We start from the raw sequence: 22535 nt of genomic DNA, 5'->3' as shown, positions 1-22535 counted from the left end.
CATTTTAAAGAGAGCAGAGAGTTGGTAGTATGGCAATCCATGTGAACTGTAGCACAGGTAATCCTTGATTAACAACAGTTCATTTAGTGATTGTTTGAAGTTACAACAATACTGAAAAAAGTGACTTACCAACCACTAGATAAACTACTGACAGGCCCAGAAGAAAAAGTAATATCAAAAATATATAAATATTTGATGGAATATGAAAGACCAGAGAAAATAGTCAAAGGAACAATGATTGCATGGGCGAAAAATGTTGGACATAATATATATAGAGAGGAATGGGAACAGATTTGGAAGAGAAATATTAAACTAACAAAATCCACAATATACAAAGAAAACCAATACAAAATGTTATACCATTGGCATAACCCACCCAAAAGATTAGCCAAAAAGCACAAAAATTACAGCCCATTGTGTTGGAAATGTAATAAGACTCAAGGCACCTTCTTTCATCTATGGTGGTTATGTCCAGAGACAAGAAAATATTGGAAAAAAATAAATAATTGATTGTGTCAAATAACAAATACAAAAATGGAATATACACCAGAGTTTTTTCTACTGGGTATTATGAGAAGGACTTATCCTAAAAATGTAAAATATTTAAGCTTGTATATAATAACAGCAGCAAGGATTGTATTTGCACAGAACTGGAAAAACCCACAAATACCCGAAGACAACGAGATCATTAAGAAAATATACGACTGCGCAGAGATGGACAGATTGACAATGGAACTCAATAATCGAAAAGAATCGGACTACTATGAAATCTGGACAAAATGGTACCAATGGACAAAAAAAAGAAACTCAAACTAAACATTGAAACAAAACATCAAGAAATAAAAAAGCAAGCACAAGATAATGTTGATAGGAATGTATATATGATGTAGATTCATCTGTAAATACAATCATGTATTGTTTTTTTAAAAAAATGGAAAAATTTAATAAATACATTAAAAAAAAGAAAAAAGTGACTTATGACCGTTTTTCACTGTTATAATCTTTGCAGCATCCCCATGATCGTGTAATCAAAATTCAGATGCTTGGCAACTAGGTCATAGTTATGACCTTTAAGCAATAATGGGCAGCCAAAATTTTTACTGCCTCACTGTTGGTGTGGCTTATTTTGTGTGTGTGTGGTTTAATGGTCTTGTGACTGGGTAGAAGTGGCTTGCTGGCCATGTGATCATGTGGGAGTGGCTTGAACGATCATCATTGTTCAAGTGAACTGTTAAGTCCTTGACTTACAACCTTACCAGTGTCTCTCGCTGGGGTGACAATTTGCTTCATGTTTCCCACGCTCTCCTTCCTGGTTCGCCGCCCGCCTTAAGGTGGGTAGCTAGACGAACGGGTGCTACCAGAAGCATAAATGCTGTCAGTGCTGCTTCCACCCATACCTTCTGCTTGCACCTCAGGTGGGAGATGGCCGCGTAAGGCTGGAGGGGAGCTGGGCAGGAGAGAGGGAAGCTCGACCGAGGTCAGGAAGGAGGAAAGAGGCAAAAAGCAAGGAGCGCAGACACAGCAGCAGCAGGGAGAAAAAGGAGAGCCAAGCCAAGACCAGTAATCCAGGAAGTGACTGCCGCCAATCAGCTGGAGCTACGCACGCATCTTCATTTTCGCCAGTGGAACTGCGTTCCACCCCGTCCTGCCTGCTGGCTACCCCTGCCTTTAAGCCACCCCAATGACATTATCATTAAGCCACTCCCACTTGGTCACATGATCAACAAGCCACACCCACAAAATAAGCTACGCCCACAGTGTGGAAGTAAAAGTTTTTGCAGCCCTTCACTGGAGGAGTTCATCAGTAAAAGAGCATTCTCATCTCCTAAAAACCCACTGTCCCTTCAATAAGCCGTGTTTTCTTATTAGGAGAAATAAGAAATCAGTTCTTCCAATTATTATTATTTTGTCCGTGTGGTAGCACGTCTAAATATCCATTTGCTAGATGCTAGGTACCCATTCACATGCATTTAACTTTCCTTTTCTGCTTTTTTTGTTAAATTTGCCTTTAGAGTTTCTCTCTTAGCCTTCTACTCCAATTTGTTTATCAATTTAATAATTCCCTGCCCTGATCAAGAAAGACTTGGAGTGGGATGTTGAAAAGTCACAAAGAAAATGAACAATACAACATAAGCTTGTTATCTTCTGTCCACAAAGAAGTATTCCATAGGCGCCTCAGTATTGTAACTATTCTAAGGGTCAAATGTCTATTTAAATAGCACTCCTCTGGCTGTGCTTAGTCTAAAGGATGTCCACCGGAAGATCTGATTGATCATTCCCCTGCTTCTCGCCCTTTCCATCTGTGCAGAGCTAATTGTCATAAAAAGCTGTTTAGAGCAATTGTTTGGGGTATACCAATCGTGAGAATTGGACTGATTGTAGCCAGAAAAAATGATTATTGTTGTGTATGCACATTATATCGTCTGGGTAACAAGCTGAAGCAAGGAAGAAGGTCAATTGACTGCTTCCACGGCAAACGAGAAATCAACCATTGTGCCTGGAACGTTGTTGTTTCTAACTGCTGCATACCAGGCATTGGTGTTAATTGAAACTCTTTCTGAAAATTAGCTTCGGTTCCAACCTTAAAACTAAACGAAGGACTTTTGGCAATTCTGCACTGCTGCCTAAGCTGCTTTTCTGCCACGCTGCTCCCATCTGTTTCTTCAGCCAACTTCAGAAATCTCAGCCTGGATTGAGTCGGTTGGCAACAGAGCCCAAGGGCTGATTGGCTGGTTCCTCTACATCCCCTCCATGCAAAGGAAGGAAAGTCTCAGTGATTGACTCAACTCCCATGTAGACTAGAGCACCAATGCCTGTCTTCTCCCTTGAGAGATTGTCCTCTGCTCTATTCCCCTTGCTTTGCCTTTCATTTCCAGGTATTACACACACGGATGCCTTCAGTCTTCCTTCCAATATTATCAACTCTTTCCTCCCCCCATTCCCCATCTTTTTTCCCTTTGTGACACAGGAACAGATTGTTATTTAATTCCTTACTGATAATTCAGCTTCATAGAAATCATGTAGCAATGGAGAGAAGAAGGGAGGAAAGGGGAGAGAGGGAGGGATCGAACCATGATCGAAACATTTAAATATATTAAAGGGTTAAATAAGGTCCAGGAGGGAAGTGTTTTTAATAGGAAAGTGAACACAAGAACAAGGGGACACAATCTGAAGTTAGTTGGGGGAAAGATCAAAAGCAACATGAGAAAATATTATTTTACTGAAAGAATAGTAGATCCTTGGAACAAACTTCCAGCAGACGTGGTAGATAAATCCACAGTAATTGAATTTAAACATGCCTGGGATAAACATATATCCATCCTAAGATAAAATACAGAAAATAGTATAAGGGCAGACTAGATGGACCATGAGGTCTTTTTCTGCCATCAGACTTCTATGTTTCTATGTTTCTATGAGAGGGAGAGAGGGAGGGGGAGGGAGTGGGAGAAGGAGCAGGAGGCTGGGAAAGGGAGAGGTAAAGGGAGAGGGAGAGAGGGGGGAAAAGGAGAGAGGGACAGGGAGAGGGACAGGGAGAGGGAGGGAGGGGAAGGAGGAGGAGGGAGGAGGGAAAGGAAGTGGGAGAGGGAGGTGGGAGAGGCAGAGGGAGAGGGAGAAAGAAAGAGTGGGAAAGGGAGAGGGAAAGAATAAACAAAGAAGGGGAGGGAAGAGGGAGAGGATAGGAAAGGAAGGGTACAATGATTCATTCAATCTGGGCAATTATGAAAATAAACCACACTGGGAGATGTAATGGTTGAATGGAGCGTGAGGATTTAAGGGTGAGAATAATTTTATTAAAGAGCCATTGCTAAAAGAACTTCAATATCATATGTTTTTTAAAAAACAACTTCTTAATTAGTTTACTGGAATGTAATTCTTTATGCCAGGATCAGCTCTGGAGCATTTTCTTGATCTGAGAAGGTTGCATCTTGTACGAGAGATCAGAAACACAGAGTTCAATCAAGGCACATTATTAAGTTACAGGTAGTTCTCAACTTACAAACATTTGTTTAATGATTGTTCAATGCTATGATGGTGCTAAAAAAAGAAATTTATAACCAGTAATGGGCAGCCAAATTTTTACTGCCACACTGTGGGTGTGGCTTATTTTGTGGATGTGGCTTAATGGTCATGTGATTGGGTAGGAGTGGCTTGCCAGCCATGTGATCAGGTGGGAGTGGCTTGAATGATCATCATCATTCAAGTGAACTGTTAAGTCCTCCACTTACAACCTTACCAGTGTCGCTTGCTGGGGTGAAAATTTGCTTCGCGTTTCCCGCGGTCTCCTTCTTGGGTCACCCTCCCCCACCTCAGGCTTGATAGCTAGGCGAACGGATGCTGCCAGAAACATAAATGCTGCCAGCACCACTTTCACCCACGCCTTCTGCTTGCATGTCAGGTGGCAGGTGGCCGCGTGAGGCTGGAGGGGAGCCGGGCAGGAGAGAGGGAAGCTTGTCCGAGGAAGGAGAAAAGAGGAAAAAAGCAAGGAGCGCAGCAGCAGCAGCAGCAGGGGGAAAAAGGAGAGCAGTAATCCAGGAAGTGACAACTGCCGATCAGCTGGAGCTGAGCACGCATCTTCATTTCCACCAGTGGAACTGCGTTCCACCCCGTCCTGCTTGTTTCCTTCCTCTGCCCCCCCACCACATTTCCCTTCTATGTGCTTGTTTGCTGTTCTATGATTTATCTGGTGATTTACCTCATGATGTACTGATATGCCTGACTATCTTAATTGATGTATGTGTATGTATGTATGTATGTATGTGTATGTGTGTGTGTGTGTGTGTGTGTGTGTGTGTGTATATATATATATATATATATATATATATATATATATATATATATATATATATATATATATATATGTAGATTGTTCTGAGTTCGGGTTTTGCCCTGTGTAATATTTTGCATGTCTATGCGACGTTTCGGTGAAATCACATTCACCATCATCAGGCTGAAGTTCCAAGCTGCGTGCTGTTGTAAAATTTTTTTACGAAAACATATATATATATATATATATATATATATATATATATATATATATATATATATATACACATACAGTGGTACCTTAAGATACGAACTTAATTGGTGCCGGGGGGAGGTTCGCAAGACGAAAGGTTCGTAAGACGAAACATTGTTTCCCATAGGAAACAATGTAAAGTCAATTAATCCGTGCAACCAAAAAAACCCCCGCAAAAAAACGGCTTTCCGCGACTGCTGGGAAGCGGCGCGGCTGTTTTAAAGGTGACAGCCGGCCTGGGGGGCTTCCCAGCACAGGGTTCGGGGGTTCTGGGAAGCCCCCCAGGCCGGCTGTCATCTTTTAAAAGAGCCGCGCCGCTTCCCAGCTGTCTCCTGAAGCCGAACGCGGGGCTTTGGTGTTTGGCGTTCGGAGACAGCTGGGAACCCAGCGGTCTCCCGAACGCCGAAACCGGAAGGGGCGAGGTGGGGGGGAGAACGGGAGGCTCAGCATTCCGTCAGTCGCAGCGCTGGCTGTCAACTTTTCTTTTTAGCACTGGGGAGGCAAGTCAGCTCCTGCCCAGTTTTAAAAAGAAAAGTTGACAGCCAGCGCTGCGGCTGACGAAATGCTGAGCTTCCCGTTCTCTCTCCGCCCCCTCGCCCCTTCGCCCCCCTGTGTTCCTAGGAGAAGTGCTGGTGAGGAGCAGAAGGTCTGTCTTGCCTCAATCCCCAGCACTTCTCCTAGGAACACAGGGAGGCGAAGGGGCGAGGGGGGGGAGAGAAAACGGGAGGCTCAGCATTCCGTCAGTCGCAGCGCTGGCTGTCAACTTTTCTTTTTAACACTGGGGAGGCAAGTCAGCTCCTGCCCAGTTTTAAAAAGAAAAGTTGACAGCCAGCGCTGCGGCTGACGGAATGCTGAGCCTCCCGTTTTCTCTCCGCCCCCCTCGCCCCTTCGCCCCCCTGTGTTCCTAGGAGAAGTGCTGGTGAGGAGCAGAAGGTCTGTCTTGCCTCAATCCCCAGCACTTCTCCTAGGAACACAGGGAGGCGAAGGGGCGAGGGGGGGGGAGAGAAAATGGGAGGCTCAGGAAGGGAGCTCGGGAAGGAGCCCACGGTCAGTCGGCTGCGGGCGGGAGGAAGGCGATTGTTCCGCTGCCGCCAGCATGGCCTGGCTGGCAGCGGAAGATGTAATGGAGCCCACGGGGGATTTGCCTTCCTCCCACCCGCAGCCGACTGATCGTGGGCTCCTTCGCAACCTCGGAGAGCTTCCAGGGCATGAAAGCTCACGAAAACCAGGAAGCTCTCCGAGGTTGCGAAGGAGCCCACGATCAGTCGGCTGCGGGCGGGAGGAAAGCGAATGTCACGGGGCTGGGCTCGGGAAGGGGCAGCGAAGTCGGTGCCGAGGCACCCTAAGCCCACCGGTGACCGCCAAAGGGTTGGCGAAGGGAGGGTGCTGCGGCGACCCGACCAAGCCTATGGACGCGCCTCCCGCCGCTCTGCCCAATCGCAAAGCCAAAGGAGGCACGGGAGGCGGTGAATGTCATGTCCTTTGGCCAGTCACGGGGGCTGGGCTGGGCGTTTTCCTGGAAGGAATGTCATCCACCACCGAGCTTTTCGTAATCTGTTGAAATTTCCTTCATTCCCCCAACATTCCCCACCTTGCCTCGCTTGACTGGCCAGAGGACATGACATTCACCGCCTCCCGTGCCTCCTTCGGCTTTGCGATTGGACGCGCCTCCCGCCGCTCTGCCCAATCACAAAGCCGAAGGAGGCACGGGAGGCGGTGAATGTCATGTCCTCTGGCCAGTCAAGCGAGGCAAGGCGGGGAATGTTGGGGGAATGAAGGAAATTTAAACAGATTACGAAAAGCTCGGTGGTGGTGACTGCACTCCTTTTAGAAAAACGCCTCCACGGGGGCTGGGCTGGGTATTTTCCTGGAAGGAATGCCATCCACCACCGAGCTTTTCGTAATCTGTTTAAATTTCCTTCATTCCCCCAACATTCCCCGCCTTGCCTCGCTTGACTGGCCAGAGGACATGACATTCACCGCCTCCCGTGCCTCCTTCGGCTTTGCGATTGGACGCGCCTCCCGCCGCTCTGCCCAATCACAAAGCCGAAGGAGGCACGGGAGGCGGTGAATGTCATGTCCTCTGGCCAGTCAAGCGAGGCAAGGCGGGGAATGTTGGGGGAGTGAAGGAAATTTAAACAGATTACGAAAAGCTCGGTGGTGGATGGCATTCCTTCCAGGAAAACGCCTGGGGGGGGGGTGCTGGGCTGGGCATTTTCCTTGGCGATCTTCCCTTGGCTTCCCTGGCCGCCTGGTGCTACGATCTTCCGATGTTACCTTGGCTTCCCTGGCCGCTTCCCTGGCCACTTCCCTGGCCGCCTGGCGCTGCGATCTTCTGATCGCAGCACCAGGCGGCCAGGGAAGCCAGGAAAGATCAGAAGATCGCCAAGGGAAGATTGGAAGATCGCAGCGCCAGGCGGCCAGGGAAGCCAAGTCGGGAGCAGCGGCAACGCTGCTCCGGTTGCCTGGTCCTCTCCTGCCTCCCACGCTGTTGTTCCCCGCTGCGTCAGGCGCCGCAAGCCCCAAGTCAGACGCACCCTCGCTGCCGCGCCCAGCCGCTGCCCGCCCCGTCCTAGCCAGAGCCTGAGCCGGCCCGCTCGGTCGCGCCTCCTCGCCCGCGGCCCGCCCACCCGCCCAGGATGCAGACCTGCTGCCTCTCCCGTGCCCACCACCGGCCTGATCCTGTGCCTCCTGCTTTCCCCCCCAGCCAAAAATACAAAGGCAGTCTGCCGCCGCCCGCAGAGCAATGGGAAACTGAAGCTGCTGGCGGTTTCAGACTCCCTTTGCTCCACGCTGCTCCGCCCTGCCTGTCATGCGATGGCAGACCGTCTTTGTGTTTTTCGCTGAGGGGGGGAGCAGGAGGACCTTCCTGACTCCCTCCCCCAGCGTCGGACCTCCTGCCCTCCCTCCCAGCCAAAAACCCAAAGCGGCCTCCTGAACGTTTTCCGTCTTACGTACCTGCCGCTGCCGCCGAGAAGCCCCGCAGCCCGGCTGTCACATTTTAAAACAGCCGGGTGGCTTCCCAGCAGCCTCTCCAACCCGAACGCCAAACCCGAACTTCCGGGTTTGGCTCCGGGAGGCAACTGGGAAGCCCCCTGGCTGTTTTAAAAGGTGACAGCCGGGCTGCAGGGCTTCCCAGCAGCCTCCGGAATGCCAAACCCGGAAGTTCGGGTTTGCCGTTCGTAACACGAAAAAAGTTCGTAAGAAGAGGCAAAATTTTTCTGAACCCCGGGTTCGTATCTCGGGTTGTTCGTAAGACGAGGGGTTCGTATCTTGAGGTACCACTATATATAGAATTGTCGGCTATCAATAAAATTAACTGCCTTGGAAATGGCCCTGGGTTGGGCCGAGAGGCAAAAAAGGAGCTGTGATGTTCCTTCAATATACCAGGGTGATTCGACACAAAATGTAACCCTTCCCTGGTACAGAGCTGAAGGGATTGGATACTGTAGCCTAGAGGATAATTCTCTACCTTACAAGGCAAAGGTTGCAGGTTCAAGTCCCAGTGGGTATGGCTAGCTGATGAGGCCAAAATAAGGCCGAAATAGATCTATCCTAGTCTCCCTTAATTTTCAAATTCAGCTTAAACATGTGACATATATATATATATATATATATATATTTGTTTTCGTATATTTTCACGGGTATATATATGTAGATTGTTCTGAGTTCGGGTTTTGCCCCGTGTAATATTTTGAGTGTCTATACGACGTTTCGGTGAAATCACATTCACCATCATCAGGCTGAAGTTTTAAGCTTTGTGCTGCTGTAAATATGGAATGTTTGCAACTGCCATTTGTTCCTTATATATAGTGTTGGGGGTGGAGATTTGGTTTGAATGTAGCAAATAGATTGGGTGACTATGTTTTAGTGATTTGATTGGTTGATGGAATCACAATTACTTGAAGGATTGACATGGTAATGATTATGATATGTTTTTTTGTTTAAGGCTGGTTTCCAAATCTCTGGTAGGCGGGACGTATCATCTCTTTTATTCATGCATAGGGGGCGTTTCTCAATCTCTATTGCTTCCATAGTAATTCTTCTGTATAAATTTTCTGTTTTGGAAAGTAATTTAGTTTTTTCAAAGTCAATTTCGTGCCCTGTTTTTTTAATGTGCTGGACAAGGGAGGAAGTCTTTTCTTCTTTTTTAACTGCATTCTTATGTTCTGCAATGTGTGCGCTCACTCTTCGATTGGTTTGTCCAATGTATGTGGCTGCACATGTTTTGCAAGGGATTTCATAGATTCCTTGGTGTTCTAGTTGGATTCTATCTTTTGGGTTTCTTAGGATGTTTGATATTTTTTGGTTAGTGACAAATGAAGTTTTGATATTATGTTTGTGTAGAATTTTACTAATTTTGTCTGTGGTGCCCTTGATGTAAGGGAGGAGGGTGGTACCATTATCCTGTTCTTGGTCTTGATTTTTGGGGGGTGTCTCTTTTTTGATTAGGTTTGTAATTGTTTTCCTTTCGAATCCATTAGAAATTAATACATCTTTGAGTTTGTTCAATTCAGTTTTTAATTGCTCATGGTCAGCTAGGCGTTTGGTTCTGGTGATGAGAGTTTTGGCTACTGAGGTGATCTGTGCGGGGTGGTGGTGGGAGTGTGCATTTAAATAACGGTTGGTATGGGTTTTCTTTTGGTAGATGGTGTGTCCTAGGGTGCCATTGGGTTTTTTATAGATTAGTACATCCAGAAAGGGAAGTTGATCATTGGCTTCTGTTTCCATAGTAAATTGTAAATCTACGAAAACAAATATATATATATATATATATATATATATATATATATATATATATATATATGTGTGTGTGTGTGTGTGTGTGTGTGTGTGTGTGTGTGTGTGTGTGTGTGTGTGTGTGTGACTTTTTTTTTTGCCGAATTTGAAAATTAAGGGAGACTAGGATAGATCTATTTCGGCCTTATTTTGGCCTCATCAGCTAGCCATACCCACTGGAACTTGAACCTGCAACCTTTGCCTTGTAAGACAGAGAATTATCCTGTCCAATCCCTTCAGCTCTGCACCAGGGAAGGGTTACATATTTTTGTGTCGAATCACCCTGGTGTATTGAAGGAGCATCACAGCTATATATATATATGTAAAATTATTTATGTAGAACTACAAATACGTGTCAGCATCTATGACTTCATTTGGACAGCTGCTGCACAACTCCCTGACACTACCTGTATCCTGAACTCAGGGCAGGCAAACTATTTATCCTATTTGAGCCACAAATATGATGCCAAGCATGCTACTTTTGAGAACTCTTTGCTGCCATGCAGCAAGCATCCAAATTTTGCTTTCCAAGACAGTTTTGAGTCTTCCTTATTTCTTAAAATTGTTTGAAGTTTTGTGTCAACACAACACAGAACAGCCAAATCTGAGTTTTTTTCCCCATCAAATCCTGGCAAACACAAATTCAACAAAACTCCTGGGTTGTACTGTTTTACTATAGGTTTGAAATAAAATACACTTTCCATTTTGGCCTCATCTCTACTGTTACCAATTTTCAATATCGCTGAGCTTTAGTGCTTAGGTTTCCTGGCTTATTTCTGATAGCATTTTTGTATCTTAATAGCTTCCTTACAGGGGGCAAAATTGTAAGAAAAAAATGGCAGCTGTATTTCCAACCCCTAGTATGGAGCTGTAGCCAAGACTCTGCCTGTTAAATTTCTTGCAAGCTCTCAAATACAGGGAAGATTTGAATGAAAAAGCTGGCAAGCCTCACTTGAGGAACAGATTGTGTAGATAGTATCCCATCCAAGATAAAAAGGCTCAACAATTCTCTCACTGATTTAAGTGTGCCTGTGGATATATTGAGAAGATGAATCTTCGTGCCTCAGCCTTAATAAAACTTTAGCATGAGAAAAAAAAAAAAGCTATAAAGATTAATAAGCCAGTTTCTCAAAAATTTACCCTAACTACAATAAAAGTATTTTTTGGTAAGACATTAAAAATAAAATTCTTAGTAATCAACATACCTTTCGTCATACTTTTAATCTTCCCTAGAGGAGAAGGAACTGACACATATGATCCATCTGAAATTTTTTTAAAAGGAAATAAGCATTACAAATCTTTACAAAATGTAGAATATTTTAAATAATTTTCTTTTAACAAATTAAATAATATGGTTATTATTTACTTATGCTTTGAAAAGAAGTGATGATGTCAGTCAAAAAAAATCAAAAGATATATGCAACCCAAAGATTTAGAATGTTTTATTAAAACAACTTTTAGTGCTATATTCATGTTAATGTTACGTATAAATTCATTCATTCATTCATTCATTCATTCATTCATTCATTCATTCATTCATTCATTCATTCATTCGATTTTTATGCCGTCCTTCTCCTTAGATTCAGGGCGGCTTACAACATATTAGCAATAGCACTTTTTAACAGAGCCAGCATATTGCCCCCACAATCCAGGTCCTCATTTTACCAACCTCAGGAGGATGGAAGGCTGAGTCAACCTTGAGCTGGTGATGAGATTTGAACTGCTGACCTACAGTCAGCTTCAGTGGCCTGCAGTATACCTGCTGTGCCATCCCGGCTAAATATTTTGAGATTCTCTAAATAAACTCCAATTCATAGCTTAGACAATCAAAATTAGGTTTTAATGAAATTTAGATAATACAGATGACCCATTAACAAGACGTAAAGGCTTGCTTTTAACCATTTTACACAACAAACATCAGGTCTGGTACTGAAAAAAAAATCTTAGGGTTTTATTAATTTTAATAAAAAAGTAGATTATCCCAAGAAATAATCATGTCTAGTTTGAAGAAGAAAGGCATTCCAATCTATTTCCTTGAATTATTCAAGGTATTACCCAAGAGAAAGGAAACCTTCCAGACAGTATCAATGGAAGAAAAGCATTATATGCCTTGAACTACTCCCTCACTCTGAGTAGTGCAAAAGAAAATATCACATCATCCCACTAGTTTGAGAGAGTTCAAGATTACAATCACTTTCAAATGTGAAGAAAGAACAGTAATTTTTCTGGGTGCTATTTCATTAATTGGTTTATAATAAAGGGCCTGACATTTCTAGACACAATGGAGCACCTATATTTAAAGTAGGGTGTTCCTGCATTCGCTATTTTCTTAGTAATGTTTATAATTTGAGCTTGGTATAATGGAAATTAATTTGCTTTAAGCAAAGATTTCCTTGCTGATATTTTGTGCTGAAGTTTTATAAGTAGTGATGGGCGAATCCAACGGTGTTCATGTTTATTTTTACGTGAAAGGACTGCCCTTTGCTTGCAGTGCCGCTGCAGCGTCCTTTTTCATAAAAATAACAATGTTTATTTTTACATGAAGACCTCCTTTTGAAGGAGCTGGGGAATCCCTCCCACGAAGAGATTCTGGGGGCGGAACCTTGACGTCATCGGCAGGTTGCTAAGGACGTCAAGGTGATCACTTCCTGGATTCCATGGAATCCAGGAAGGGATCACCTTGGCGTCCTTAGCAACCTGCCGGTGATGTCAAAGCTCCAAATGCCGAACGCGACCCCGAACTTTGCCCAAAGTTTCAAAAAATTTCAGGTTCGTGTTCGGCATACCGAACACCGCAAAATTCAGTACGGACCCGAATTGTGTGGGTTCGGTTCGCCCATCACTATTTATAAGCCTCTCATACAGCTTAAACCAGTAAATTTTTTCATACCATGTGTGTAGAAACTTGCTTGTTCAGAAAGAAATAATTAAAAATAATAATCAGACAATAGATATTTGAAACCAAGGAAAAATGTCTACATCTGAATTCTAATCATTCTTATGCTCCTTGTGATGGGAAACAAGAATGCTAGTGTTGGAAACATGAAAGAAGAAAATGTAGTTGGATGGCTTAAGAATGCAAAATGAATCAGGCAATCGACTAATCAATTTCAGCCACTTCAGTGTCCCTTTATAACTAACATATCTTCAAACAGCCAAAATGACGGCTTTATATATGGACACCCCTGCATGGAGTATATATAAATCATATTGGCTATATTAGTACTAAAAGGATCTGGAGGAGTTCAATTATAACATCAAAGACATGGGCAGGTGTTGACTGTGGAGCAGACCATGAACTGCTCATATGCAATCTCCAAATTAAGTGAAAAAAGATAAAGACAACCAGTCAAGTTCCACAATATGATCTTGAACGTATATCCATCCATTTTAAGGAGAACATTAGGAATCTCTTTGAAGTTCTAAACTTTATTGATAGAGAAACAAAGAAATTGAACTGAAATAGGTTGTTAAGGATGAAAGTGAAAAGAGATTGCCAAATATGAAGAAAGACAAGAAAGCAAACTGGAATGTCAGAACAAACTGCAGAAATTGCCAAGAAAGTTTTTTTTAAAAAAATCTCAGAAAAGAACTTAATATTTTCTGAGAACTGTTAGAAGAGACAAGCAGCAGCAGCAAAACATCTGTAAAGATACCAAAGGTGGAAACAGATGAAAAAACAAGGATAGTCTTTCAAAAGATTGCTAAACAGAGAAGAAAGTTCCAACTTCCAATTGATATGCTGAAGGATAACAATGGACAGATAGTAACAAATTCAAAGGAGATCAAAGGAAGATGCCAATTTGAAACATATAATACAGTTGTCAACAACCAGAATATCCTAGAAGATGTTCCTTATCTACAAGCAATGATGGGTTGCTACCAGTTTGCCCCAGTTCAGTGACTCCGCCTACCTGCCTGGATGTCATCACAGACAATCTGTGCTTCCACCGAAGCAGCACACATCTCTACTACTAGGATATAAGGTTAAATCAGTATCTCTGTCAAGTTGGAAGACTGCAGGAATTAATGGAACACCCACTGCAATATTACAAGACACAGAAGAAGAATCGATCAAATTTCTAACCAGGCAAAACCAGCAAATCTAGAGACTACACAGTAACCAACTGATTGGAAGAATATTAGAATTCTACATTCTAATACAAAAAGAAAGAGATTTAATAGGGCATGCAAACTATTGTGCAATATCCTTAACTTCACATATTAGCAAAATAACGGTTAGAAAAAGAGATGACAGATGTTCAAGATGGCTTTACAAAAGCCTGAGAAATACAAGCCACCATTACTGATGTTACTTGTCTAAATGAGGAAGTCAAAGACAAAAATGGTGGAAGGTCTTAAGCATAAAACTTATCAGGAAAGACTTAATAAACTTAATCTGTATAGTCTGGAGGACAAAAGGGAAAGGGGGGATGATTGAAACATTTAAATATGTTAAAGGATTAAATAAGGTTCAGGAGGGAAGTGTTTTTAATAGGAAAGTGAACACAAGAACAAGCAGGCGCAATCTTAGGTTAGTTGGGGAAAAGATCAGAAGCAACGTGAGAAAATACTATTTTACTGAAAGAGTAGTACATATAGTAGATGTAGATGCTTGGAACAAACTTCCAGCAGACGTGGTTGGTAAATCCACAGTAACTGAATTTAAACATGCCTGGGATAAACATATATCCATCCTAAGATAAAATACAAGAAATAATATAAGGGCAGACTAGATGGACCATGAGGTCTTTTTTTGCCGTCAACCTTCTATGTTTCTGTGTTAAAGAATACAAATTGAGGAAGTCAAAGAATACAAAACAGAAGTCAGAGTATGCCTTGCCAATTATAGGAAAAAACTTTGATTGTGTCAATCATATTAAGCTCGTGGAAAAATGGAAGGCCCAGAACATCTGATTGTCCTCATAGTAAATTTATATAGAGGTCAGGAAACTAAATATAGACAGAATCTGGTGAAAGAGATTGGGTCTATGTTGGCAAATGAGGTTACAAGGCTGCATATTCCCTGCCCCTTCTTTATTCAATTTACAATATATGATGAATATGCTGCATATTAAGGGAAACTGGATTGGAATAATATGATCTTTTTTAAAATTGGAGGAAGAAACTTCAATACCCTACACCAGAGGTCCCCAACCGCCGGTCCACGGACCGGGACCGGGCCGTTGGGGTTTTCCAGCCGGTCCGCGGCGCCGCTGCCCTCCCGGCAGAGGACATGCAGGACAGGGTGGGGCGTCGGGCAGGGCGGGGAGAATCAGGAGGCTCCTTTGGCGGCTGGGGGCTGCCTGGCTTTGTGATTTTGGCTGGGGGGGAGTTAGGAAGGTCCTACTTCTCCCCCCCAGCCAAAAACTCAAAGCCTATCTGCTGGATACGGGCGATGAGCGGGACGAGCGGTGCCGAAGCCGGTGGCTGTGGCAGCTGCTGCAAGAGGCTTCCGCGCCGCTCTGTCCCACTCATCGCTCGTATCCAGCAGATAGGCTTTGAGTTTTTGGCTGGGGGGGGACTTAGGAAGGTCCTACTTCTCCCCCCCCAGCCAAAAACTCAAAGCCTATCTGCTGGATACGGGCGATGAGTGGGACGAGCGGCGCGGAAGCCTCTTGCAGCAGCTGCCACAGCCACCGGCTTCGGCGCCGCTCGTCCCGCTCATTCCCCGTGTCTGGCAGAAGCTGCTGCCCGAGTGCTCTTGGCCGGCGGGATTCAAAGTGCTGGGGTGAGGGGTGTCCTGACAGCCCCCCCACCCCAGCACTTTGAATCCCGCCGGCCAAGAGCACTCGGGCAGCAGCTTCTGCCAGACACGGGGAATGAGCGGGACGAGCGGCACCGAAGCCGGTGGCTGTGGCAGCTGCTGCAAGAGGCTTCCGCACCGCTCTGTCCCACTCATCGCCCGTATCCAGCAGATAGGCTTTGAATTTTTGGCTGGGGGGGGACTTAGGAAGGTCCTACTTCTCCCCCCCCCCAGCCAAAAACTCAAAGCCTATCTGCTGGATACGGGCGATGAGCGGGACGAGCGGAGCCGAAGCCGGTGGCTGTGGCAGCTGCTGCAAGAGGCTTCCGCGCCGCTCTGTCCCACTCATCGCCCGTATCCAGCAGATAGGCTTTGAATTTTTGGCTGGGGGGGGGGAGAAGTAGGACCTTCCTAACTCCCCCCCCCAGCCAAAATCACAAAGCCAGGCAGCCCCCAGCCGCCAAAGGAGCCTCCTGATTCTCCCCGCCCTGTGGAGAAGTGTGGAGGGCTGCGTCACTAAGCTCCACCCCTCCATAACCCCACCCCCATTTGACCAAAGCCCCCCCCCACCGGGCCGTGGAAAACTGGTCTAGCTTAAAGCCGGTCCCTGGTGCAAAAAGGTTGGGGACCTCTGCCCTACACTATGCTGATGACTCTACTCTTCCAGCTTAAATTGCAAAGGATCCGCAAGCCCTACTATGAAAAATCAGACCATGGTGGAAAAACTGGAACTAAAATGAAATATAAAGAATATAAAATTAATGACAAGAGGAGTAGAACTAGCCTTAGAATTCACAATGAAAATATCATTGTTCCGCCTTTTAAGATCAATCATCAATAGTAAATGAATAAGCAGTCCAAAAATATGTCCAGACTAGCACACAGACTAGAAATAGCAAATATGCCATGGAGTCCTTGGAAAAGATATTCAAATTCAGTGATGTATCTGACCTACAAAGATCAGAATTGTGCATGAATTAATTAGGGCATCCGTTGGAACCCTGACAGCCCATTGAATTCCATTGAACGCTATGAAATGAGGGTTGGACTTTAAAGAAGCAGGTTAAGATACAAAGAATATTTCTATTCTAATATTCTATTCTATTCTCATATATCGAAGAGCCTTTGAATTTTGGTATTGGAAAGGCTCCTGAGAATGGACAGCCAAGAAACAATCGAATAGACCATTGAACAAATCAACCCAGAGTTCCCACTTGAGGCACAAATTACCAGGCTTAAATTATCCTAGACTGGACGTATTATGGAAAGACTGAGCTCTCTGGCAAAGGCTGTAATTCTGGGAAAAATAGAAGGAAAGAGAAAAAGTGCCAAGCGGATGAACTTGGCAACAATGACAAACAGTTGGAAGATTTGAACAAGTTAAAGACAAATAGTTATGGAGGAGGTCCATCTATACAGTCACTAGGAATTGAAATTGATGAGAGCATATAATCAATTAATAACAGGAAAAAATTAGTCACAAAATGGATTCTTTCCGCACCCACCCCCAAACTTACATGTAATATGGAATGACAAAACTGTTTTCTTACATTTAACGTTGATTCAATGTTACTCAAGTTTATTGCCTGTTTTATAGACTATGATAGATAATGTGAATGGGACATGTTCAGAGCTACTAGATGAGGGGTGTCAAACTTGAGTCATCACGTTGTTGTCACCTGATGTATTGTGCCTTTCCCCCCCCCCTCGCTAAATCAGGGGTGGATGCAGGGGTGGGCTACTGCTCGGACAGGGGGCGGATGGATGCAGTGGAGTAGCAAAAATTGAGCTCCACTCCAAAGCTCCCAATTTGCACTGAAAGATGTTGAAAGAAAATGCAGGGCGTCCTGCATAAGCCATACCCACAGTGTAGTAGCAAAATTTTTGTAGCCCTTCACTGGGTGGATGTAACCAGCGCGTGATGCATCCAGACTGTAGGCCCCGAGTTTGACAATCCTGTACTAGATCAATGACCAATCCCCACTATGTAAAATGGACAGTTTACATACAATTACTATAAGGGCATAATGCGATCAGAGCCTTTTTATCTTCCTTTGCTTATTGAAAGGGTAGATAGACCCCTTAAGTCTATAATTGCTCATTTTTTTGTGTGTAATTGTAGGAGGGAAGCCAAATCTTACACAGTGTACTGACTCTGATTTTGGTTTTACATCCTTTATAGCTTCCATTTTCTTAGTTCTTCCTAGGATTTCCTTACCTTATGAACTATTGAAAATCCTGTTTGTATTCACTTAGGCTCTCATTTCCTAAGCTCCTCTTATTCTCTCTGCCTATAGCCATCTGTAAAGCCCCTGAATTTCCTCTCCTTCTTTAGTCTTCCTCTCCTTCCTTATATTTCTTTAGCCTTTCCTTTCTTTTTCAATGTCTTGCTTGCTCTCCAGGTGTTTTAAAATAGTTTCCTGCTAAGGGCCTGATCTCATCCCTCTCTCCTACCTTATTATTCCATCTGGCCCCTAAGAAACTGATTAGGTGTCTACCATCAGCAACGATCTCTGCTTATGCTATTAACTCTTGCTGCAGTGTTTTGAGGCTGTTCACATTGACTGGCCTTACAGCTATCTAGTTCTTCGGAACAAAGCAGCGATGAAGGTTATATTTTTAACCATGCAAAATGAATAGTTTAACAACACACACCTCCTCCAGGTAGAGAGTATTCATTACAAGGGGATTCATCCTGGGGTCTTTTGTAATGTTTCAAAAGGGTGACAATAGCATCGTGTCCTGAAAAATAGCAAGCAAGAACAACATAGAAATACCATATTGCCAGCAAAGAATCTGAGAATGCAGTTCAAAAATACATAGTGAAATATCAAACAGTATTGTTGGTTGCATAAAAGGTTATCTTAGAATTTAAAAGCACCATAAAACATCTTGTATTCTTGGATACATTAAGCACACCACATGTGTACAACCACATCCATTCATAGTCAACTAAAACATTTCATTTAGTGACTGTTCAAAGTTACAACAACAACAACAACAACAATAATAATAAATTATGTCAATACAACACAGCAAACGAGATCACTATGCTGGATTTCGTATTTCATCACCAGTCGGGCGCTTCCCAAGCACCTAGGACAGCGTGATGTAGTAATAATAATAAAAATTATAATAAATAATAATAAAAATAATATTATTATTAGTGATCCTCGATTTTCACGGGTTCAAACTTCGCAAAACGGCTATACCACGGTTTTTCAAAAAATATTAATTAAAAAGTATTCCGCGGTTTTTTTCTATACTACGGTTTTTCCCACCCGATGACATGATACGTCATCACCAAGAGACACTTATCTCTCTCTTTCTCTCTCTTTCCTGTCATTCTCTGCTTCAATCATTTTCTCATTTCTCTTTTTTTCTCCCCTTTTTTCTATCATTTTTCTCTCTCTCTCTACCTTCCACTCTCCCCCTCTTGCTCTCTCTCTCTTTTTCTCACTGTCTCTTTCCCTCTCTCCTTTCTATCTTGCTCTGTCTGTTGCTCTCTCTCTCTGAGAACGCCTGCCCCACCTCTCCTGCAGCCCCTTCGCTGACAGCTGGGATGAAAGCGCTCTCAGCTAAGGGACTGCGAGAGGAGCGAGGCGAGCATTCTCAAAGCGCTCAGAGTGGCTAGCGGCCGAATGAGAAGGACGAGAAGCTGTAGCCGCCAGTGCTGCTGCAGGAGGACCCGTGCCCCAAGAAAGCCGGTGAGAGGGGCAGATCGGGCGGGCGGGGGGTAGTGGTGAGGGGGCCGGAGGCGCTGGGGGGGCGGGGGCAGCCGACATTCAAAACAATCTTTTCCGGCCTCCGCACTTTCGTCGCTCCCCGCCCCCAACTTCAAGCCTGGCTCCTTGCGCGGCCTTGGAAAAGGGTACGCGGGGGTAGTTTTTGGCTGTCCATAGCCAAAAATGGTGTTTTTACTTCCGCATCTCTACTTCGCGGAAATTCGACTTTCGCGGGCAGTCTGGGAACGCAACCCCCACGAAAATCGAGGGATCACTGTATTATTATTATTATTATTATTATTATTATTATTATTATTATTATTATTTATTAGATTTGTATGCCGCCCCTCTCTAAAGACCCGGCAATGGCATTGGAAAATGGCATTGGAAAAAAGTGATTTATGAGTGTTTCTCACCCTTACTACTGTTGTGAGTGATCCTTGTTGACCTCAGGTCATGCCTGGGCCTGGGAGGCTGCCAGAGGAAGCTGAGAGCGAGAGTGAGGCAGAAAGTGACTGGGGAGAGCCTGAGGGGCCTGATGTGACAATGGGAGATTGGTCTCTGTCAGACAGGGAGGAAGACATAATAGGGGAAGATTCTTGGATTAACTCACGCTATAGAAGAATGGCTAGATGGCGAGAGGAGATCCAGAGTAAAAGGTATTAATTCATAGCCATAGCTCTTTGAGGTGTGATGTCATATCCAGGCAATATAAAGGAGGGTTTGTGGGAAATGGGGGCGTGGACTCTCAACGTCGTTCCATGGAAGAGCCGAGAAATTGTGGTGTGTTTGAAAAGCCTTTCGAAAAATCATGACTTTCTATGCTGGATCTCTGTGCAGCAAAAAGCATGCAGTGAGCTTCTGCCTATGTTTTGAGTCATGAAAAAGGGATTATCTATGGAATGTGATAAACATCTTTATTTATTTATTCATTTGTCCAATACACAAATACATAGGAAGAAAAATAGACATGTGGTAATATATATAAGGGTAAAAGTGAACTTAGAGGAGAGGATATATGAAAGGAAGAGAATATATATGATAGGTGAAAGAAAGGAAAGACAATTGGACAGGGGACGAAAGGCACACCAGTGCACTTATGTACGCCCCTTACTGGCCTCTTAGGAATCTGGAGAGGTCAATCGTGGAGAGTCTAATGGAGAAGTGTTGGGGGTTAGGGGTTGACACAATTGAGTCCAGTAATGAGTTCCACGCTTCGATAACTCGATTGTTGAAATCATATTTTTTACAGTCAAGTTTGGAGCGGTTTGTATTAAGTTTGAATCTGTTGCGTGCTCTTGTGTTATTGCGGTTGAAGTTGAAGTAATCATTGACCGGTAGGACGTTGCAGCATATGATCTTGTGGGCAATACTCAAATCGTGTTTTAGGCGCCGTAGTTCTAGGCTTTCTAGGCCCAGGATTGTTAGTCTATTTTCGTAGGATATTCTGGCACGCTTCCCAGATTCAGAGCCAAAGGTGGTTTCTTAAAGAGATAGAATTCTGTTTCATATGCTGCTTTAACCATACATTTGCATTCATGTATCCTGCTTGAGTGAATAAAGAGTGAGTTTTATTTCTAAGAAGTGATTTTTTCAGGGTTTGGAATTTATCAGAAAGCCCGCAAACAGAACAACTACCATTGGAGCATCCCCATGATCAGGTGATCAAAATTCAGATGCTTGGCAACTGATTTATATTTTTGATGGGTCACTTTCTGCAGTCTTCTGAGAAGCAAAGTCAATGGGAAAGCCAGATTCCCATTGCCAACTTAACAACTGCAGTGTTTCAGTTAATAAGTGTGGCAAGAAAGGTCATAAAATGGGGCAAAACTCCCTTAACAGCTTAACAACTGTCACTTAACAGCAGAAATCTTGGGGTCGGTTGTGGTAATAAATCAAGGATTACCTGTAACACTGAAAAAAACCATACACACATACACACACATTTGTGTCCCTATTCAAAAACCAACTTTAATCTCTTCTCATATTGTAAGGCATTACATTCTTTTAGGATGTCCTTTGTATGAGAATATTTTTTAAATAGTAATGTTTTCTTTTTTCAAAAAATGTACTATTTTGAATGTTCTAAACATTGTAATTTTGTTTAACCTGACTGAATGTTGCTCAGAGAACATGCAAATGTGATAAACCAGTCGAGTGATAAAGAATTGGCAGTTCATAAAAAAAGAGGTTATTTCTAATATATAAAGCTAAATAATCCTGGACTAAAATGCATTTATAAGCAACTTGGAATTTATTCTGAATGACATGAGATTACAATCTCAAATTTATAACCCATAAAAATGTCACACTCAAGAATGGTTGTTGATGACTTCAGAATGAATAGAAGTGAATTTGGGCACATTTTCATGTCAAAATATATATTTGCCTTAGCGATGGATAAGCATGAGGGAAATAGCTTCCAGACCTCGGCAATTTTCTAGATGAGTTTGGAGGAAAAAGAGAAGTAGAAATGAGGTATTATCAGACCAGACCTGCAAAATGTGTAATATGCAGCTTTTTTGCAAGATTTCTGCAGAAAATCAAGGATAACTCTCTGTCTTTAAAAGAGGCATCTGCTTTCTTTCCGCATAAAATCAATAGTAGTTCTTGACTTTGTAATGAACATGATGGATAATTGTATTGTAATGCTGTCTGTGAAACCTTGTTCGGTGATAATAGATGGGGGAAGACTTTTAAAAAGTCTTGTCTATACTTTGCAGATAGATATTGCCTTTTCTGAAGTCAAGCATAAAGTTATGGATTTTTGGATTTTTATTTTATAGGTGTTTAGAAAGGTCAAGATTGAACTGGCATGAAATTCAAACTTTGGCTACTGGGTTAGCATTTTTGAGAGCATAAATCCAATACTTGGTCTTGTGCATTCTCTTAGTGTCAGAATATGGACTGCATATGGACAGTCATTTTCTCAAGATTCCCACATTGTTTACAAATCTAATAAATTATTATTAATAATAATTATTTTCTGATTTGTAACACCTTTTTAATGCACAAATAAGAATTGATTTAATTTAATTTAATTTAACTGATTTATATGCTGCCCAATCCCATAGGACCCAGGACTCAATAATATCCAAAGAATACTACCTTTTTCATAGGCCCACATCAAACAGGTTTGTTCATCTTTTTCACCACTGGACCTGCTGGAATCAGAGGCTACTAGATTCATATCAGCTCCATTGTCCAGCAAAAATTGGACAAGGCGGATATGGCCATGATAGCAAGCAGAATGTAACCCTGGAAGACC

General features: G+C 43.3%; 1 protein-coding gene across 1 annotated transcript in view; it reads right to left on the bottom strand.

Moving 5' to 3' along the window:
* Nucleotides 1-22535, bottom strand: part of TNNI3K (TNNI3 interacting kinase) — a 297450-nt gene that overhangs the window by 183409 nt on the left and 91506 nt on the right. The window contains exons 11-13 of the mRNA XM_070746161.1: nucleotides 22376-22525; nucleotides 18198-18284; nucleotides 11002-11058 (exon numbers count right to left, since the gene is read on the bottom strand). Of these exons, the coding sequence (XP_070602262.1) occupies nucleotides 11002-11058; nucleotides 18198-18284; nucleotides 22376-22525 (294 nt within the window). The remainder of the gene's footprint in view (nucleotides 1-11001; nucleotides 11059-18197; nucleotides 18285-22375; nucleotides 22526-22535) is intronic.

This window comes from Erythrolamprus reginae, chromosome 3 (genome assembly GCF_031021105.1).
Source record: "Erythrolamprus reginae isolate rEryReg1 chromosome 3, rEryReg1.hap1, whole genome shotgun sequence".
NCBI lineage: Eukaryota > Metazoa > Chordata > Lepidosauria > Squamata > Dipsadidae > Erythrolamprus > Erythrolamprus reginae.
The sequence above is the reverse complement of the archived record's forward strand: the minus strand, read 5'-3'. Positions and strand labels throughout refer to the sequence as shown.